The sequence below is a fragment of the Somniosus microcephalus genome, chromosome 2 (genome assembly GCF_052327205.1).
Source record: "Somniosus microcephalus isolate GS21.2 chromosome 2, FLI_Smic_1.0, whole genome shotgun sequence".
Classification (NCBI taxonomy): Eukaryota; Metazoa; Chordata; class Chondrichthyes; order Squaliformes; family Somniosidae; genus Somniosus; species Somniosus microcephalus.
In genome coordinates, this window is record NC_140988.1 from 141,634,579 (window position 1) to 141,654,897 (window position 20,319).

General features: G+C 44.3%; 1 protein-coding gene across 1 annotated transcript in view; it reads right to left on the bottom strand.

Annotated features, from left to right (window-relative positions):
* cnot6l (CCR4-NOT transcription complex, subunit 6-like) overlaps positions 1–20,319 on the bottom strand; it is a 122,273-nt gene that overhangs the window by 24,602 nt on the left and 77,352 nt on the right. Inside the window, exons 7-8 of the mRNA XM_085963182.1 lie at positions 14,045–14,202; positions 1,683–1,837 (exon numbers count right to left, since the gene is read on the bottom strand). Of these exons, the coding sequence (XP_085819308.1) occupies positions 1,683–1,837; positions 14,045–14,202 (313 nt within the window). The remainder of the gene's footprint in view (positions 1–1,682; positions 1,838–14,044; positions 14,203–20,319) is intronic.

Consider the following 20,319-nt stretch of genomic DNA (forward strand, 5'->3'; position numbering starts at 1 on the left):
AGAGGGCAGTGGTTGAGTATATTCAAGACAGAGATCGATAGATTTTTGGACTCATGGGGAATCAAGGGATATGGGGATTGGGCGGTAAAGAGGAGTTGAGGTCGAAGATCAGCCATGATCTTATTGAATGGCAGAACAGGCTCGAGGGGCCATATAACCTACTCCTGCTCCTATTTCTTATGTCCTTACGACATCTCTGCGCTCCTCCAAATTCTGGCCTCTTCCGCATCGCATATTTTAAATCACTCCACCATTGGCGGCTGTGATTTCAGCTGCCAAGGCCCTAACTCTGAAATTCCCTCCCTAAATCTCCCTGCTTCGTTAACATCCTTGAAGAAGCTCCTTAAAAACTACCTCTGACTAAACTTTTGGTCATCAGCCCTCATATTTCCATATGTGGCTCAGTGTCAAATTTTGTTTGATAACGCTCCAGTGAAGCACCTTAGGACGTTTTACTACGATAAAGACGCTATATAAATACAAGTTGTTGTCGATCCTCACGGAGACCTGCACTGTACTTTGTTTTCTTGAATGCATTAGGACACAAGTATGTCACATTAAAAATTGAAACACTTCTCCCGATTGCAGGTTCTTAAATATGCTGTGCTTAATGTACATGAATGATGGTTAAATAAGTTGAAACTTTAATTTTCATACTTAAAGAAGGAATATATGGTGAGAGTTCAGCAGTTTCCTGTGGCCCCGATTGTTTAACGCCGATTTACGTTCAGACGTATTCTAACGAGATTGGCAGGGAATTGGAGCTCAACTGGACATCGGCAGAATGGACATGGGAATGGGCACATTGTCAAGTCTAACTTCCAGGTTGCACCAGATACCAGAGTCAAGGCTCGATCTGGCTCTGGAGCAAAGCGAGACTCCCTAGCATCTCGCACCATTTTGTTTTTAAAAATTTGTTCTCAGAATGTTCCCAGGAATTCACAATATTAAGTCTTAATGTGCAAAACTCTGTTCCTGGAAAACGGACGATGAAAATTTATCCCATAGCTTTAAAAAAATTGTGCCCTAAATTTCATTCACTTTCTCAGTTTCCTTCCCACCGCCTACCACCACCCCCCTCAACCTTTTGATCCTGTTTGTTACACTTAACATCCCCTAGCCAAGCAGGTGGGCAACTAACATGGCCCCAATCCTCTGTTAATGCTGCACTAGTCTGCCTTTCAGAAGTGAGCAAATGCAGGGTGGCATGTCATGCGCTCAAAATTTCTCTCGCTCTGGGAAGAAGCTCCCCATCTCTATTGTTACAAGGGATACCACAAACACAAAGTGGGAAAGTATGCTACACTCGGCTACTGCGAATGAGGTTTTCTAGGAAGAAGCCCACATTTGCAGTAAGAGAGAAGAACTAGCTATACAAAGCAATAATTTCATCAGTGTTTAGAAGACAACATAAACCACATTAGCTATCGCCGTAACACCAAAATTAGGTTATAGCCTTTAATTCATTATTTTATAAACCTATGCTGTAAATTCATGAGGTTGCCATACTCTGGATTGGTTGCTTTTTTTTGACCGTGGCAGTCATTATAGATGCAGTGATGAGTGTAGTTAACGTCACCAACATACATCAGTGCCCGTAGTGAAATTGACAAATTGAGAACAGCAATCAACAGTAGATGACTGGGACACAGGCAGTGTATCATCTAACAGTCTACACATACTTCGCTGTTTTGAAGAATATTGCGCATCCATCTACATGCTTCTTTTCCTGTTCAGACATTAATTTGGCACGAGATTTTGGACAGAAGAACCCATCATAGCCTCGCTGCTTCAACTCAGGCAAGAAGAGATTAAAGTATTGCTCTGTTTCTACTTCCTATTAAAAAGAAAAAAAAAACATGTTTTTAATCTCAAACATCTATGAAAACACAACAACAGCACAATTGGCTAAAAATTCTGAAGTAAATATAATTTAATTTTGAAGCATTAAACCTAGCACTAGCATGAATTTCATGACAGAGGCTTTCGAACAGATTTAAACATTTCTTCCAACAAATATGGCTTGGACCCAAAATGAGAGAGTCTTCTATTTACAACCCTTTTTCTAGCTCAGGACTGTCCTCCAGTTTATTTTTGGAGGGGAGAGCAGGCATTCTTAAATGTATGCTGTGGATTTAACTAATGCTGCTATGCATAGCCACTCTAAAATTACAAGAATTTTTAGGAACAGAAAAAGACCTGTGGAGCTAAGCAAGCCCATTGCTTCTGATGGATCAACTCCATTTTCACAATTTTCACCATCTCTCTCAATCCCTTCTCTCCATGAAAACATTCTTCGTAACCATTTGTAGAGTCCATTCTTGTAATTTATTCTACAATATTATTGCTCTTTTGGGTAATAAAAAAAATCTTGACTTCTTACTCCAAACTACCAATTTTTTTTTTTTTTTAAAGCTTTCATTCCTCTGCCCCCTACAAAGAAGTGTTGAGTCCTTTGCCAGAATAAAGTTTGCCTGAATCAATATGGTCAATTTGCTTTATTATCTTAAAAGCTTCAATTAATTGGCATAATGTTGTCCAGGTGTTGCTGCATGCGGGCATGGACTGCTTCATTATCTGAGGAGTTGCGAATGGAACCGAACACTGTGCAACCATCAGCAAACATCCCCACTTCTGACCTTATAATGGAGGGAAGGTCATTGATGAAGCAACTGAAGATGGTTGGACTGAGGACACTACCCCGAGGAACTCCTGCAGCAATGTCCTGGGGTTGAGATGCTTGACCTCCAACAACCACAACCATCTTCCTTTGTGCTAGGTATGACCCAAGCTAGTGGAGAGTTTTCCCCCGGATTCCCATTGACTTCAATTTAACTAGGACTCTTTGATGCCACACTCGGTCAGATGCTGCCTTGATGTCAAGGGCAGTCACTCTCACTTCACCTCTAGAATTCAGCTCTTTTGACCACACTTGGACCAAGGCTGTAATGACTGGATTTGGGCCGCTTTGGTATTTAACGTCCACTGCTCTTGTAATTGAGCACAATCTCTCACCAATTCACTGAGCTTAGTTTCCAAATAGGTCAGACAACAGATGGGAAATGAAAGCACCAACTAAAACAGTTTAAAATAACAAGTGATTTCTACACAATCATTTTGGCTGTGGTGCACAAGAAATAGTGTTTAAAAATTATATACATACACACATGGATTGCCTTTTAGCAGTACATTAGGTGAAATGTGATGCATTGTGTGGAAGTTACAAGACCAATGTTGAGTTTAACATTTATTTTCTACGCTGTCTGCTTTACAATGCACTATACTATTCACATTCTTAATTTGTAGCACCAGATATAATCAGAAAAAAATTGTGATCATTACAATCTCGTTGGTGCATAAGCACAGCAAAGCAATTAAAAATTATATAATGGGACACTGCCCCTGTAATGAAGACACATCCTTTTTCAAAAGCAAAGAAGGCCAAGAGATACAGAATGATTAAACAATGTGGCTGGGAAGCACAGGAATATTTGAAAGAAGGTTTTGCAAATTAAGTGAAAGGTCCTTGACCCATATGAATACGTATCAACAATCAGAGGAAAACAGTGGTATTAAAAAAGATTATTAGCCAAAAAATTAACACGGGTTTGAGTACTGATAATAGCAGATACCCCAAGAAATTTGTGAGTACGTGAGCTGAGTATTTATCAATTCTCAGCCACCTCACAGGAGGAAATGTCTCCTTCAAAACAACTTTCATTTATACAACGCCTTTAACATAGAAAAACATCCCATGGCACTTCAGAGGCGCAAACAAACAAAAATAAAGAGCACCAAGTCAAAGAAGGAAGTATTAGGAGGGGTGACCAAAAGCTTGGTCGAAGTGGTATGTTTAAAAAGTCTTAAAAGAGTAGAGAGAGATGGACAGACAGAGGGATTTAGGGAGTAAATTCCAGAGCTTGGGTGTAGGAGCGGAAGGCACGGCCGCTGATGGTGGGACAAAGGGAGCGGCATGAACAAGAGGCCTGAATCAGAGGAAGTGTGTGTTCGGGGAGGGGTGTCTGTAGACCTGGAGGAGGTTACAGAAATAGGAAGGCACAAGGTCATGAAGAATTTAAACACGAGGATCAGAATTTTAAATTTGAGGCGTTAGAGGATTGAGAGATAATGTAGGGAATTGCACCTCATTCCAGACTAGATGTCGGACAGCTTGATAAGACAGAGGCAGTGCGCAGGTAAAGAGAGGTGGTGGAGAAGTAAATCTGGGTGTCGTCAATATACATGTATGTGGAATCTGACCTCATACCTGAAAATGATGTTACCAAGGGGCAGCATGTAGATGAGGAAATGGAGGGGGCCAAGGAAAGATCTTTGGGGGGATTGCAGAGGCAGAAAAAGAAGCCATTGCTGCTCTTGGTACAATCAGATAAGCAATAGTGGAACCAAGCAAGGACACCATCACTGAGCTGGAAAATGGAGGCGAGATGTTGGAGGAAGGTGGCATGGTCCATGGTGGCTAAAGCTGCAGAAATGTGGCGAAGGACCAGGTGGGACAATGCAATACAGTCACAACAACTTACATTTATATATAGCACCTTTAACACAGTAAAATGTCCCAAGGCGCTTCACTGGAGCTAATCGAACAAAACTTGACACCGTGTCACATAAGGAGGTATTAGGGCAGGTGACCAAAAACTTGGTCAAAGAGGTAGGTTTTAAGGAGCACCTTAAAGAAGGAGGACAGAGGTAGGAGACGCAGAAAGGTTTAGAGAGGGAATTGTAGAGCTTGGGGCCACAGCAGTTGAAGCCACAGTCGCCAATGGTCGAGCAATTAAAATTGGGGATACGCAAGAGGCCAGAATTGGAGGAACGCAGAGATCTCTGAGTGTTGTAGGGCTGGAGGAGGTTACAGAGGACATAATCTATGGTGGTAAAACAATGGTGAATATTCTGCCCTTTTCTGCTCCGAGAGACCATTCCACATGGTTACACAAGTCCATCTATCCCATATGGAGAATGCATACAAGTAAAAGGTGAGGGATGAAAATAGTCACTTAAAAATAATAGAATAAAAGCCAAAAACTACATGTTTACAACAGCGTACTCAGGACTGGCAATTTCTTTTAGCTACTTGAACTATCTTCTGTCTCCATAAGATTTCAACCCAATCTTTGAAAGTACCACAGAATCACCACAGTGCAGATAGAGGCCATTTCGGCCCATCGAGCCTGCACCGACACATATCCCACCCTATCCCCGTAACCCCACATATTTAATCCCCTAACACTAAGGGTCAATTTATCATAGCCAAATCAACCTAACCCGCACATCACATCAGATCTCATTTTAAGTTAAAAATATTAAACAAACTTGTTAAACAAAAGATGAAGAAGCACTTAAGCAAGTCATATATTTACAATAGATATCCTTGCATCCAAGTTCGAGCAGATAAAATAAGATTCCAACTCTTAAGAATAAGGAAACCTCATTGTAAGTAACTTTTAGATAAGTGTTTTTCCCCACTGAATTTTTTTTAACACTACTATGGTAAACCAATTAATTTACACTGTTACTTGGAAATTCAAATTAATTTTTCTTGTTTTCAGGAGTTTCAAACTCACTCTTTGATTTGAACAGACAGCGTTTTAAAATCCCACAAGAGAGTTACCAGGACTACCTGGCTGTTGAATTTCTGACCATTCAACTTTTAGAAAGGTACAGTCAGTCAGTCAGTCATGTATAAGCTGAACCAACCAGAGAGAATCGTTTTAAGTTTGAATTATTTCACCAGCCTTTAATTAAGAACACTTGCACCAATGTATCGAAATAGACTTGGCATAGGAATCTACTCGTCAGTTTAGATTGACTATATACGGTGAGTGGATTTAAAAGGAACAGCCACTGAATTAAAACCAAGCATATAAAACTTCTCCTGAAAGTCAATGTACTATATCGCTGAAGATAAAAAGCCTTGAGGGGGCTCTCTGTTCCTGCTCCCCCTTTAAAATTGTACCATTTCTGTTGTGTATGTCCCTTTAAGGGAATAACTGGTCTTAGACTGCAGTACCGGCAGTGACCACCCCTGTATAAAAGGCCCTAGCAGGCTTCTGTAGTTTCAGTTTCAAGCTGCCTCTTGTTCAGTAAAGTACCTGTTAAACTGTTCTCCCGAAGTCCGTGTATTATTGAGGCGCGGACTTTACAGTGGCGACGAGTAAGTTCGAACTCACCTGCAGTGTGGCATCATCTCACGGGGATCTCGCCTGAAAGGAAGGTCCTGGAAGGTTGTAGTCGGAGCAACGGGCGTCGACCGAGGGCAACCGCCCAAAGAATCCATCGGTGTTTGGAGAATTGCGGGAGAGACTGTGGTTCCAGCGAATCGTGCTGGTAGCAGGTAAGCGCGCTGACCCTTCCGGACTGCGGCGGGCTCAAGCTCGACCGAGCGGCTGTACAAATCGGGCCGCGCAGCGTCGCCGGGAAAAGAAAACAAAAGAGGGTGGCGCGCACAGGGCGCGGTCGGTGCTCGAGTACAGGACAGCGGAGAGAAACTAAACAGGGGGGGGGGGGGGGGGAAGGAAAGCAAGATGCGCCGAAGCTGCGGGTCGCCGCCATTACCCCGTAGAACGCTAGGAGCAGCGTGGCAGTAAGGGGAAGAAGCAAAAGCGCGGGAGGCGCCATTTTATCCCGTTGGGGAAGAAGCAAAAGCGCGGGAGGCGCCATTTTATTCCATTGGGGAAGAAGCAAAAGCGCGGGAGGCGCCATTTTAAATCCCCCAAGATGCCGAAAAGTGGCAGTATCACTGCTTTCGACAACGAGGTAGAAGACTGGACCACGTATGTGGAAAGAATTGAAGTGTACTGCAAGGCAAATAAGGTGGCTGATGGAAAGAGGGCGTCGGTATTATTAAATCTGATCGGTGCGAGTACGTACGGCCTATTGTGGAATTTAATTACCCCAGCTAAACCAATGGAGAAAAGTTTTGAGGAGATTGTTCATATCTTACAGGAACATCTAAGCCCTACACCACTGCTGATAGCAGTAAGATTCAAGTTCCATAAAAGAAACCAGCACAAAGATGGGAGCAATGCTGACTATCTTACGGAACGACGCAAGTTATCGAAGCACTGCCAGTTCGGAGCAGGACTGGCAGACACCTTACGGGATAAGTTTGTCTGCGGGCTCCAGAGTGAAGGAACCCAGAAACGACTACTTTCAAAAAAGGACCGGACGCTAGAACAGGCTTTCAGCGTGGCAGTATCCTACGAAGCAGCAGCACAGGGAGCTGCGGAAATACAACAGAAACCACAAGAATACAACGCTAACGAAATGGCGTATGGAGCCGAAAAGTGCTATCGCTGCGGCAGAACAACCCATGAGCAGAAGGACTGCTGGTTTAAAGACAAAATATGCAGGCAATGCGAGAAAATGGGACATATAGCAAGAGTCTGCAGGTCGGGAAAGAAGACCAACATGACAAGAACTACAAAAGGAACAGTACAGGAAAGTAAAGAAACTGACAGATAGTAGTTCAGAAGATCAGGAGAGTGATAAGGACTCCGGGAGCAGGCGACTAAGTTGTTTAAAGTTACACAACGTGATCGCAAAAGAAGATCACCGAACCATTTGGGTCACCCTCATGATAGCAGGGTCCCCAGTGAAGATGGAATTGGACACAGGATCAGCCCTAACTGTCATGAATCGACGAGACTATGAGCGGCTATTCTCACACATACCCTTAAAGGACACATCCATTGTATTGAAGACATACACGGGGCAAAAGGTCTACCCCAGAGGAAAAATAAGGGTGACAGTTGAATATAACGGAAAGGAAACACAGAAACTATACATGTATATACTACGAGATGGAGGACCATTATTGGGACGTGAATGAATCCGAACACTACAACTGGATTGGCATTCCATTCTGGCACTAACTGTGACTGACAAAAAAGATGATGACGTCGCACCTGGACGTCTGTCACAAATTCTATCTGACGCGGAAGAGGTGTTCCAACAAGGACTTGGGACTCTAAAAGGAGTAAAGGCAACCATTAAGATTGAGGATAACGCAACCCCAAAATTTGTCAAGGCCAGACCAGTGCCATACGCCCAGCTGTGGAAGCTGAACTGGAGAGTCTGGAGCGTTCGGGGGTGCTGTCCAAGGTGCACTGGAGCGAGTGGGCCACACCCATCGTTCCTGTAATGAAGAAAGCATTGAGCAGCATGCCTGGGGAGCCAAGGAAGGTTCGCATTTGTGGGGCTTCAAGGTGACTGTGAACCCAGTTCTGCACACAGTACAGTATCCGCTTCCGTGGATAGAAGATATTTTCGCCTCACTATCTGGAGGGAAACGTTTTACAAAGATTGACCTGGCTCAAGCGTATCTACAAATGGAGGGGGAAGAAGCATCTAGGAAATACCTCACGATAAACACTCACAAAGGCCTTTACCAGTACAATCGACTGGTATTTGGGGTAGCATCGGCCCCGGCTATGTGGCAGAGGGCAATGGAACAAGACCTGCAAGGGATCCCGGGGACCCAGTGTTATTTGGACGACATCCTGGTTACGGGCGAAAATGACAATGAACACCTTGCCAACCTGGAACAGGTGCTCACGAGATTGCAAGAATATGGGCTACGAGCCAACCGTCCCAAATGAGAGTTCTTCAGGAGACAAATCTCGTATTGTGGCCACATGATTGATGAGGGAGAGTTGCATAAGTCGCCGGACAAGATTGAGGCTGTAGTCAAGGCTCCAGCACCAGAAAATGTGTCGCAACTGAGGTCGTTCCTCGGGTTGGTGAACTACTACCATAAGTTCTTGCCGAATTTATCTACAATTCTGCACCCACTGAACGCCCTCCTTCAAACTGGTATAACATGGAAATGGAGTGATGAGTGTAAGCGTGCCTTTCAGGAATGTAAATGCCAAATCACTTCAAAAGAAGTATTGGCCCACTACAACCCAACACTACCGATTCGGTTGGCATGTGATGCGTCACCTTACGGCATTGGAGCAGTGCTGTCACACAAATTCCGTGACGGTTCAGAGAGGCCAATAGCCTTTGCATCGCGCTCGCTAACCTCAGCCAAGCATAACTACGCCCAGACAGACAGGGAGGCCCTCAGCCTGGTGTGGGGGGTGAAGAAGTTCAATCACTATCTGCACGGGCAGAAATTCACCCTACTGACTGATCAACCACCCCTGGTCTCAATTTTTAACCCAAAGGGCGTTCCGGTGATGACGGCGCAACGGCTGCAAAGATGGTCACTTTTTCTAGGGGCACATCAGTATGACATAGAGTACAAAGGTACGAAACAACATGGAAACGCTGATGGGCTGTCGCGCCTACCGTTGCCTACGGCGAAAGAAGCACCTGCAGTGGACCCGGTGGAGATATTCCATGCGACCGTAGTCGAATGTTTGCCTGTTACAAACGCAAGTATTGAGAAGGAAACCCGAAATGACCCGACACTCTCTCGGGTCTATGATTTGACGGTGAAGGGATGGCCAGCATATGGCAACTCACTGTTGCCAGCATTCTCGCCAAGGAGGGAACAGCTGTCAGTGTGCCGGGGAACCTTGATGTGTGGATCCCGAGTGGTAATTCCACCCAAGTTGAGAGATGGAGTACTCAATGAGCTTCACGAGGGTCATCTGGGAGGGGTAAAAATGAAGAGCCTAGCCAGGGCGTTTGTGCGGTGTCCGGGAATCGATAAAGAAATCGAGGATATGACCAAGAGATGCACAGGATGCCAGAAGGTCCAAAATGCTCCACCACAGGCCCCACTACATCCATGGGAGTGGCCCTCATCTCCATGGCAACGGGTACACATTGATTTCGCTGGTCCATTTATGGACTCAATGTTTCTAATCGCTGTGGACGCCCATTCGAAATGGCCAGAGGTCATTAAAATGTCCTCCACCACCACGGAAAAAACTATTGCAGTCCTAAGGACCATCTTCGCCAGGAATGGGTTGCCAGAACAGATCTGTTCCGACAATGGCCCACAGTTTGTGTCTGAGGATTTCTGGAGGTTCCTGAAGAATAATGGGGTGAAACATTACACATCTGCCTCATATCATCCAGCCACAAATGGATTGGCTGAGAGGTTTGTTCAGACCTTTAAAAAGGCCATAAAGGCAATGTATAATGACGACATACCACTGCAACACAAGGTGGATAACTTCCTGTTTGCTTACCGGAATGCGACACATGCAGTAACCAACCAAACTCCAGCCGTACTGTTTTTCAACCGGAGACTAAGATGTCGCTTGGATTTGCTCAAACCAAACATAAGACAAGATGTTGAGGATAAGCAGTTCCAGCACATAAATGAGAAGCCAACCAGGAGCTTCAAGATAGGGCAACCAGTCTTGGCCCGCGACTACCGAACAGAAAAATGGCAGCCAGGCACAATATGCACACAGCAGGGACCACTAATGTACACAGTGGACGTTGGAGAGAGCATCGTGAGACGCCATGCTGACCAGATTCTAGAGTCACAGGAACAAGCCAAACCTGTACCACAAGCATGTGCACCTGGTAATGAGCCCGAAGTACAGATTGCGTCTACCTCAGAAGCAGGGGTATTGGAAGCTGACGAACCAACCAATGACAATGAGCCAGAATTGACTCCACCGCCAGAACAGGATACTCGAGAAAGGCGCTGTCCAGTCCGGATCAGGAAGCCTCCTCAAAGACTGAACTTATAAATGACTATTCCAGTTGATGTATATATTACTGAGAAAATTGTAATTGTAATTAGTTATTATTTAGTTGTTAAATGAATGTTATGTACTGTTTATCTGAAAGGGGAGGAATTGTTGTGTATGTCCCTTTAAGGGAATAACTGGTCTTAGACTGCAGTACCGGCAGTGACCACCCCTGCATAAAAGGCCCTAGCAGGCTTCTGTAGTTTCAGTTTCAAGCTGCCTCTTGTTCAGTAAAGTACCTGTTAAACTGTTCTCCCGAAGTCAGTGTATTATTGCGGCGCGGACTTTACAATTTCGTTTATATTGGGCCAGAAATTCGGGTCCCCACGGGTGAGTACGCGCTATGTACTCACCCGTAAGGCCGACGGAAGTGCCGGTTTCGCGCATGCGCTGGAAACCGGAACTTGCGTTCCCTTGAAGAAAGGGGTTTGGAGGTCAAACGTGCGCATCGGAGAGGCAGTGCGTAGACCTGGAACCTCCGATTTTTTTTTTGATTTTTTTTTATAAATACAGGTTTCTCCATGCGGGTAAGTCCCTAGCAGCTGCGCGTGGAAAAAGCAGGCGCAAGGCCTGCTTTTAACAAGGTAAGAGGTTAATTAAGTAAAATTAAAACATTTTTTCCACAGGTTTATCATTTTAAAATACTTTAAAGAAAGGTAAGTTTATTTTTAGCCCTGATAAAAACTTTAATTTTTTCAAAAATTAACTATTTTAAACAAAAATTTAAATTTATGTAATTTAGTTATTTTAAAAATGTGATTTAAAAAAAAAAATTACTTGAAATTTTACTTAGGTTTTGGGGCCGATCTCTATTCATAGATTTGATAGGTCTTCTTGTCAAATCGATGAATGGAGATTCCCTGCTCCGATTGGCTCCCCATGGCCACGTGATCCCAGGGGACGCTGCAAACTAACTGCGCCCCTGGGATTTGCAAGCACTGCACACCAGCAGCTGGAGGAGGCCCAGGATCGGAATCCCACGCGGGCCCACAGCACAACGGCAGGCGCGCTATGTAAGTGCAGGTCGGGGGCTTGCACCCGCGGGAAGCCTCCGACCCAAATTTCTGCCTCTCTTCATTCTTTCTACCAAAATGAATCACTTCACACTTCTCTGCATTAAATTGCATTTGCCATGTGCTGCCCAGTTCACCAATCTGTCTATGTACCCCTGAAGTCTGTTACTATCGTCCTCACTGTTTACTACATTTCCAAGTTTTGTGTCATCTGCAAACTTTGAAATTATGCCCTGTATACCCAGGTACAGGTCATTAATAGACATCAAAAAAAGGAGTGGTCCCAACACCGACCCTTGGGGACACCATTGCCTACTTCCCTCCAGTCTGAAAAACAACCAACCATTCATCACTACTCTCCGCTTTCTGTCCCTTAGCCAATTACTTATCCATCCAGCCACGGCCCCTTTAATCCCATGGGCTTCAATTTTTCCAACAAGTCTACTATGTGGTACTTTATCTTTTGAAAGTCCATACACACATCATCAACCACACTACCCTCATCAACCCTCACCATTACTTCATCTAAGAACTCAAATCAAGTTAGTCAAACATGATTTTCCTTTAACAAATTTGTGCTGGCTTTCATTTATTAACCCATATATTTCCAAGTGCCAATTAGTTTTGTCCCAGATTATTGTCTCTCAAAGTTCCCCCACCATCGACGTTAGGCTAACTGACCTGCAGTTGCTGGGTTTAATTGTCGTCCTTTTTTGAACAGGGGTGTTACAGTTACAATCCAACAGTCCTCTGGCACCACTCCCATATCTAAGGAGGACTGGAAGATAGTAGCCAGAGCCTCTAAAATTTCCACCCTCAGCAACCTAGAATGAATTCCATCCAGACCAAGTGGCTTTTCTACTTTGGGTGCTGCCAACATTTTAACCACCACCTCTCTCTATTTTTATCCTATCCAATTTCTCTACTACCTCAGACATTGGCAGAAACCTCTGATTTAGTGACAACAGATGCAAAGAACTAATTTAGTACCTCAGTCATGCCCTCTGCATTCACAAGATGATCTCCTTTTTGGTCCCTAATCAGCCCCACCTGTCATTTGACTACCCTTTTACTATTTATATGTTTGTTTTTGAAGAAATATTTGAATGGGTCTTCAAATGCATAATATTTTTTAAACGGATGTTGGGGAGGAGCAAAGAGAGAGGAGTGTTTTTTTTTCTCCCCTTTGTTTCATGTCTCCCAAAATCGGAAGGATTGGAGAGGAGACACGTGCAATACACTCCCTTATCCTACATGAGGCAGGCATCACTACAGGCAATGCGATACTTTACCTGACTTGCCAAGGGGTGCACAAATACTGCAATGTACTCCAACATCAACACTGGGGGAGCATTCGCTCGCTGCTTTGTTTCCCCAATTTGATGCCCATAAAAATAGTGGAAATATTTTTTTTTCTTAATATATGTCTCGAGAACTATTAAAAGGACAAAGGCTGATCAGCTGACAATGTAAATTTTTTAATTTTTCATCAAAGGACATCTCCAGCTCACTTTCGTACAATATCCCACTAAGCTGCTCTTAATATTTTCCATACAAAGACTTACAACTGTACAGAAAAACCACAGTGACCAGACTAATCAATATGTCACACAGGTAGCCTTAGTAGAAACAACAAATCATTCATTACAGAAGAGGCTGCTGGAGAAGCAGCACCACAAAACCGAGCTTTCGGAAAATATCAAAAAAAAGGAAACTCTTACAATTAGAAAACTGCAAAAATGTTAAGTTGCTCCAACTGGTTTGTGGGGCTTCCAAATCTGTTGAATTGGAGTGAAGTAGAATACCCAGAAAGATCTGATTATGTGTGCTTATTTAATTTAACTAAATGTTAAAAGTTCACAATGTTGCCATTGTCCATCATATGGCTTATGGTTCTCTGAAGCAGCAATCTTTGAATTAGTCTTCAAAGGTACAACTTTTTTTTTTTTAAATGGGGAAGGGGGGGGGAGGGAGGGAAAAAGAGGGGATGAGTGTTGCATATTTTTCCCTTCTTAGCTTCATCCTGCTAAGATGCGTGAGGGTGGGGGTGGGGGGGGGGGGGGGGGGGGAGGAAAGAGAGGGAGGAAACACACACAAACACATGCAACACACTCCCTCACCCTTCCTGGAGATAGGAAATCACTACAGACAATGCTGCACCATGGGGTAAAATAAAGATTGCTATTTGAACTCAGACCTCCTACTTGGGATTCCAACACTGAGCATTGTAGCTATTAGACTAGCCCATTAAGAATAAAGAGCTTCCTCCTCAATTTGTTTGACTTAACTTTTGTTTTCTTATTGCTTGCAGGAAGAGAGAGATAATGTTTTCGTTTTGTTGCACATCTGCCTTACCTGAAGGCTTAGGATGTCTGCATCACAGTTTACAATTTCTTCCATGATTCCCTTTTTCCTGTACTCCCAGTTCAAAGCCCAGGTTGGACAATAGCCGTATAGCTGCCTTGTGGCATACTTGTCACATAGAACATTATAACACATGACAGAGAACAATGCTGTGAAGAAAATCCATACATCATTAAAAGGTGTAAACCAACAGCAGTTTACCCAATACTGGGATCACATTGATCACCATTCTATCAAATCCAAACAAAACAGAACACAATAAAATAAATCAAACATTCTATGTATACAGCAGAGGTAAAGACAAAAATATGTGGACATTATACAGTATATGGAAATCCATGTAGTCCAAAAAATGCATGAGAACATTTTGAATATTATTTGCCAAGCATTAATACTAGCATACATACACAGACATGCTAATGTAATTAGAAACTGGAGCCCATATTAGAATCAATGTGAAGTACCCAAGAATCGATCTGGAATATGATTTTCCTTGAATTTTGGCTCTGACAGCAGTATTGAGAAATGGAGTAGCATCAACAATAAGCATTTTCAGGTCAGGTGTAATATGGGCTCAATATAATTCAAGTTCTCTCTACACTGCTCCAGCAATGTACTTGATCCATAATTGCAGAAGAACAACTACCAGCTACACCAGTGTGATATTTCCGTTTCCCATACCAGCCATTTTGGCTTTGCATTACACCAGTTGGTGCCTTTCCCCATTAGTTTACTGAGGGAGCTAGTTTTATCAAGGTTTTTTTAATATAAATATTTCCAATTTTCTCTCTCCTCTCCTGATGGTGCTGATTCATGCTGGTGTACAGTTCCAGATGTCACGAGCCCCATGATATTTTGGTCAACTGCCCATTCCTCATCTAACACACTATTCAACTGTGGCAGTAAAGAGCCCCGTCTATTCCTGTCCACATGTGCACTTCCAGCAGGGACAGATAGAGAGCCATCAGAAGCAGGTACTAGGCATAATTTTTCACCTCTGTACCTGAAGCCAAGTGCAGATCCTCAACTGCTGCCACAGATGAGCTCATCCAACTCAGCACAGACTAAAATTTAATCTAGGATCTTCTGGTCTGTATAGCCTTGCTACATCAATGGGTGCCTTTCACGATTAGTCCACTTGGGGGAGCCAGTTACAAGCTGTTTTGTGCTCAAACGGAACTGGTTTCATCTTTCCCAATGTCAATTCCACATAGAAACTGAACACCTGCAGCCTAGAAAGAGAGAAAACGTTCATTCCATCAATCTGAGCTGGATTTAAGCTCGGGCCCCAAAGTGGAGAAGGACAGTGTGCTAATCCACAACACCATTCAATCTTTCGGCAGAAGACTAATTTCATTCATCCGAAAGAAACTAAAAGCAGGCTAACTACAATGACTTGGATTTTGTGTAAGACTAACGGTGAGGCTATCAGCGCTCAGCCTCACCGTTATTATGGAGTAAATCGGACAGCAAATTCTGGCATCCGCACATCTGCAGTAAAACGCACATGTATAGCTCCTCCACACGCTTCGCTACACTGGTACATCGCTGAGAGATTCGGCATTGAAATGCATGAATGGCGTGTAGTTGCGGAACTTACCCACTAGTTACCCACTAAACACGCCAGAAAATGTTGGGGCTGGTACATTCAGGTGCAAGTGAATTTTTAATAAGTCTAAATTACTGCCAAACAACCTCTCTGGCACTGAAAATTTAATTTTACAAGTGTGGAGTCTCATTCCTTCAGAATTTAATTATTGTTGAAGATTTTTTAAAATTATTAATTTTTTTACTTTGTCTCTTATCTCAATCTCATCTTTCTTTCCCTCTCTCACTTTCTGGACATGATTTTACATGGAACTAAATATTCTAATTTATACTTCCTTGTTTAGACTCTGAGGATTCTTCAATCTGACTGGTTGAAGAGACACAACACCGGCGCACTCTATCTCAAAGCTGCCCGGGTCCTCAGTTCCACTTCATCCTTCGACTCATCCGACGCTTCAACAAAAAACTTTTCTTCTTCCTTTCCGATGTCAAGGATCGCAAGCTTCATCAACTCTTGGACACCAACGCCCCTCCGGAACCTTCTTCCCCTTCACTTTCCTCTGACCCCCCTTCTCCCAATCTCACCCCCTGCCGTGTGTTCACTATCCCCTCTGACCTTCCACTCTCTGACCCTGAACGATCAGTCCTCAGCAAAGGCCTGAGCTTCATCCCCTTACGCCCCCACCTCAATGAATTTCGAGCTCGGCACGATGCTGAGCTCTTTTTCCGCCGCCTTCGTCTCCGTGCCCACTTCTTTGGCCAGGAGTCCTCCCCCCGCACAACTGACCCTTTCTCCCGCTTGCAGAATTCCCATTCTACCTGGACCCCTCCCCCTGGCCTCTTACCCTCTCTAGATCTTTTCATCGCTAACTGCCGCCGTGACATCGGCCGTCTCCATTTCTCTGCTCCCCTCACTCACTCCAACCTACCTCCCTCTGAACTTGCAGCACTCCATTCTCTTAGATCCAACCCTGACATTGTCATTAAACCCGCTGACAAGGGTGGTGCTGTTGTTGTTTGGCGTACTGACCTCTACCTAGCGGAAGCTGAACGCCAACTCTCCGACACCTGCTCCTACCTCCACCTGGACCATGACCCCACTACCGAACATCAAACCACCGTTTCCAAGACTGTCACTGACCTCATCTCCTCTGGAGATCTTCCCCCCGCTGCCACCAACCTCATAGTTCCCCAACCCCGCACAGCCCGCTTCTACCTCCTTCCCAAGATCCACAAACAGGACTGCCCTGGTAGACCCATCGTTTCAGCCTGTTCTTGCCCTACGGAACTTATCTCTTCCTATCTTGACTCTATCTTTTCTCCCCTTGTCCAGTCTCTTCCCACCTACATCCGCGACTCTTCGGACGCCCTCCGCCACTTTAACAGTTTCCAGTTTCCTGGCCCCAACCGCTTCCTTTTCACCATGGACGTACAATCCCTCTACACCTCCATCCCCCACCCGGATGGCCTGAGGGCACTCCGCTTCTTCCTCGAACAGAGGCCCGACCAGTCCCCATCCACCACGACCCTCCTCCGCCTGGCTGAACTTGTTCTCACATTGAACAACTTCTCCTTTAACTCCACTCATTTCCTCCAAATCAAAGGTGTTGCCATGGGTACCCGCATGGGTCCTAGCTATGCCTGCCTTTTCGTGGGCTATGTGGAACAATCTTTGTTCCAGTCCTACTCACCTCTTTTTCCGATACATTGATGACTGTATCGGTGCCGTTTCCTGCTCTCGCCCCGAACTTGACAATTTCATTCACTTTGCCTCCAATTTCCACCCTTCCCTCACCTTCACATGGTCCATCTCTGACTCTTCCCTTCCCTTCCTCGACTTCTCCGTCTCCATCTCTGGGGATAGGTTATCGACCAATATTTACTACAAGCCCACTGACTCCCACAGCTACCTGGACTACACTTCCTCCCACCCCGCTTCCTGTAAGGACTCTATTCCATTCTCCCAGTTTCTCCGCCTCCGCCGTATCTGCTCCGACGATGCCACCTTCCACACCAGTGCTTCAGACATGTCTTCCTTTTTCTGCAACCGAGGATTCCCCTCTACCGTGGTTGACACTGCCCTCGACCATGTCAGTTCTATCTCCCGCACCTCTGCCCTCACCCCTGCCCCTCCCTCCCGGAACCACGATAGGGTTCCCCTTGTCCTCACCTTTCACCCCACCAGCCTCCACATTCAACGGATCATCCTCCGGCATTTCCGCTACCTCCAAAGTGATCCCACCACCAAACGTATCTTCCCCTCCCCTCCCCTTTCAGCATTCCGCAGGGACCGCTCTCTCCGAGACACCCTAGTCCACTCCTCTATCACCCCAAACAGCCCTTCCCCTTCGCCTGGCACCTTCCCGTGCAAGCGGAGGAGATGTAACACCTGCCCCTATACCTCCCCCCTCCCCACTGTCCAGGGCCCCAAACACCCCTTCCAGGTGAAACAGCGATTTACTTGTACTTCTCGCAATCTAGTATACTGTATTCGCTGCTCACGATGCGGTCTCCTCTACATTGGGGAGACCAAACGCAGATTGGGTGACCGCTTTGCGGAACACCTCCGTTCAGTCCGTAAGGGTGACCCCGAGCTTCCGGTCGCCTGTCATTTCAATTCACCGCTCCATTCCCACTCGGACCTCACCGTCCTTGGCCTCTTGTACTGTTCCACGGAAGCTCAACGTAAACTCGAGGAACAGCACCTCATCTTCCGATTAGGCAGTCTGCAGCCTTCCGGTCTCAATATCGAGTTCAACAATTTCAGATCATAACCTCGGCCCCCATTTCATTTTCACTTATATTTTTCCACTCCTTTCCTTTCCCCCCCCCCCCCCCCTTTCCTTTTGTTTCTCTCTCACACCTGGCAGCTATCTTTTGCCCTGCCAGTACACTTTACACCTAATCACAGCCTATTACCATCTCGTCTAGCTTCTAATCTCTTTTACTTCTTTTGGTTCTTTAATTCTTTTGTCCGATCGCAGCCCTGCCTTCGATCTAGTTCCTTTTCTCTCCAGTTTTGAAGAAGGGTCAAACCCGAAACGTCAACTCAAATTTCTCTCCACGGATGTTGCCTGACTTGCTGAGTTTTTCCAGCATTTTCTGTTGTTATTTCACGTTGTTGCTTTCCTGATTACAACAGGTCCCAGATCCCTGTAGAGGGCGCTGCGCTGAAAAGGATCGCTAAATACTGTAAGCTGCCGCTCAGAAGCCCGCAAAAAGTCTGTGGGCAGCTGTAAGGGTAATGAACGACGAGCGCGATTCCTTCGCTGCTGACCGCAAAATCTGGGCCATTAAAATGCTGCACTCTTCCTTTTCCACATATCATTACTCTGAAGGGGATGAGAAGGGAACCTGCCCTCAAGCCCCTGCAAATTCTGTTCTCTAACCAACCACTAGATTTGCATGAGAATAGCCTACGGTGCCTCAATTTGTCCCTTCACTTATGGGGATTACATTCATAAAAAACATTGTGCGATTTTGTGGCAGCTGCATGTTTGTGCTCCAATGCACGGCACCATCACTCAGATATTGTTGTGACATTAAAAAAAGTAAAATCTTAACTTACTCAAACAAAAACACAAAATATATGTAACAGAACTGATGGCTTTTTTATTTTTGATAAAATAAGTAGGAGATTTTTTTTATGCAGCAACAGGAACAAATTGTAAGGTTATAGGGAAAGAGCAGGAGTTACTCTTTTAAAGAGCCGGCACAGGCTCTTACATCTGTACTGTAAGATTCTATGATTCCATGACAACCTACATAAAAATGGTTCAGTTTAGCATGGTTATTTTAGTGCTCATGCACAAAGTCTACAAGATAAAGTCTTTCATCAACTTGTTAATTCATTCAATGAAGCGGCAACTCATTGTTCACAATTGCAAAGATGGATATACTGCTTTTAACCACTATCATTTCAAGACTAATTGGCAATCAAATGAAGGAAAATCACTCATCAAGTCTGGGGAAAGCATTTATCATGATAATTTTGATTCAAAAATGTGTGGCCAGGCATACTTTTGAACAGAACTTGTCTGACTTTTGTCTGACATATCAACTAAACGTCAGAAGTGACTTATTGAAAATTAAGTTACTGAGACAACAATTCAGTGTTTACAGAGACAAGCACTGATAGAGTTACTAGCATGTCCTTCTGTGAAAATGTGCCAAAATTCTGATACAAGGAAAGGATGAGAGTGTAAAAATTGTTAATGCTTTCTGGAATACTTATATTTTTTCTTGATGAAAGTGAATGATTTTATGTTTGTGGTGCGACACAAACTTTTTCCGTGAAATGATTTTTATTTAAAGGAACAACCAAAAGTTTTACAAGATCTACTATAATTGGGGGCTGGGGAAAACAGAGGCGAATAATTTGAACAGTTTATAGACTGGAAACTGAATCAAATATGAACTCTGCCGAACAGCAAAACAGGCAATATAAAATCATCAGCACTACATCATTATCAGCATTAAGGGATGAAAACTCACTTAAATATAACATCCATGATGTGACACACTGAACAAAATTATAGTATTCATAATGCTTATATAGCTCTATTATTCACAGGTATACTCTCAACTTGGGGGCTATGATAAATAAATACATTTCACTTGTAGCTGACTGGTCTACAATCATAAGTGGAGTGCATTTCATAATACATCCTACTGTGGTGCACTCCATTTATTCCATTATTAGTATTTGTTTTGACTTT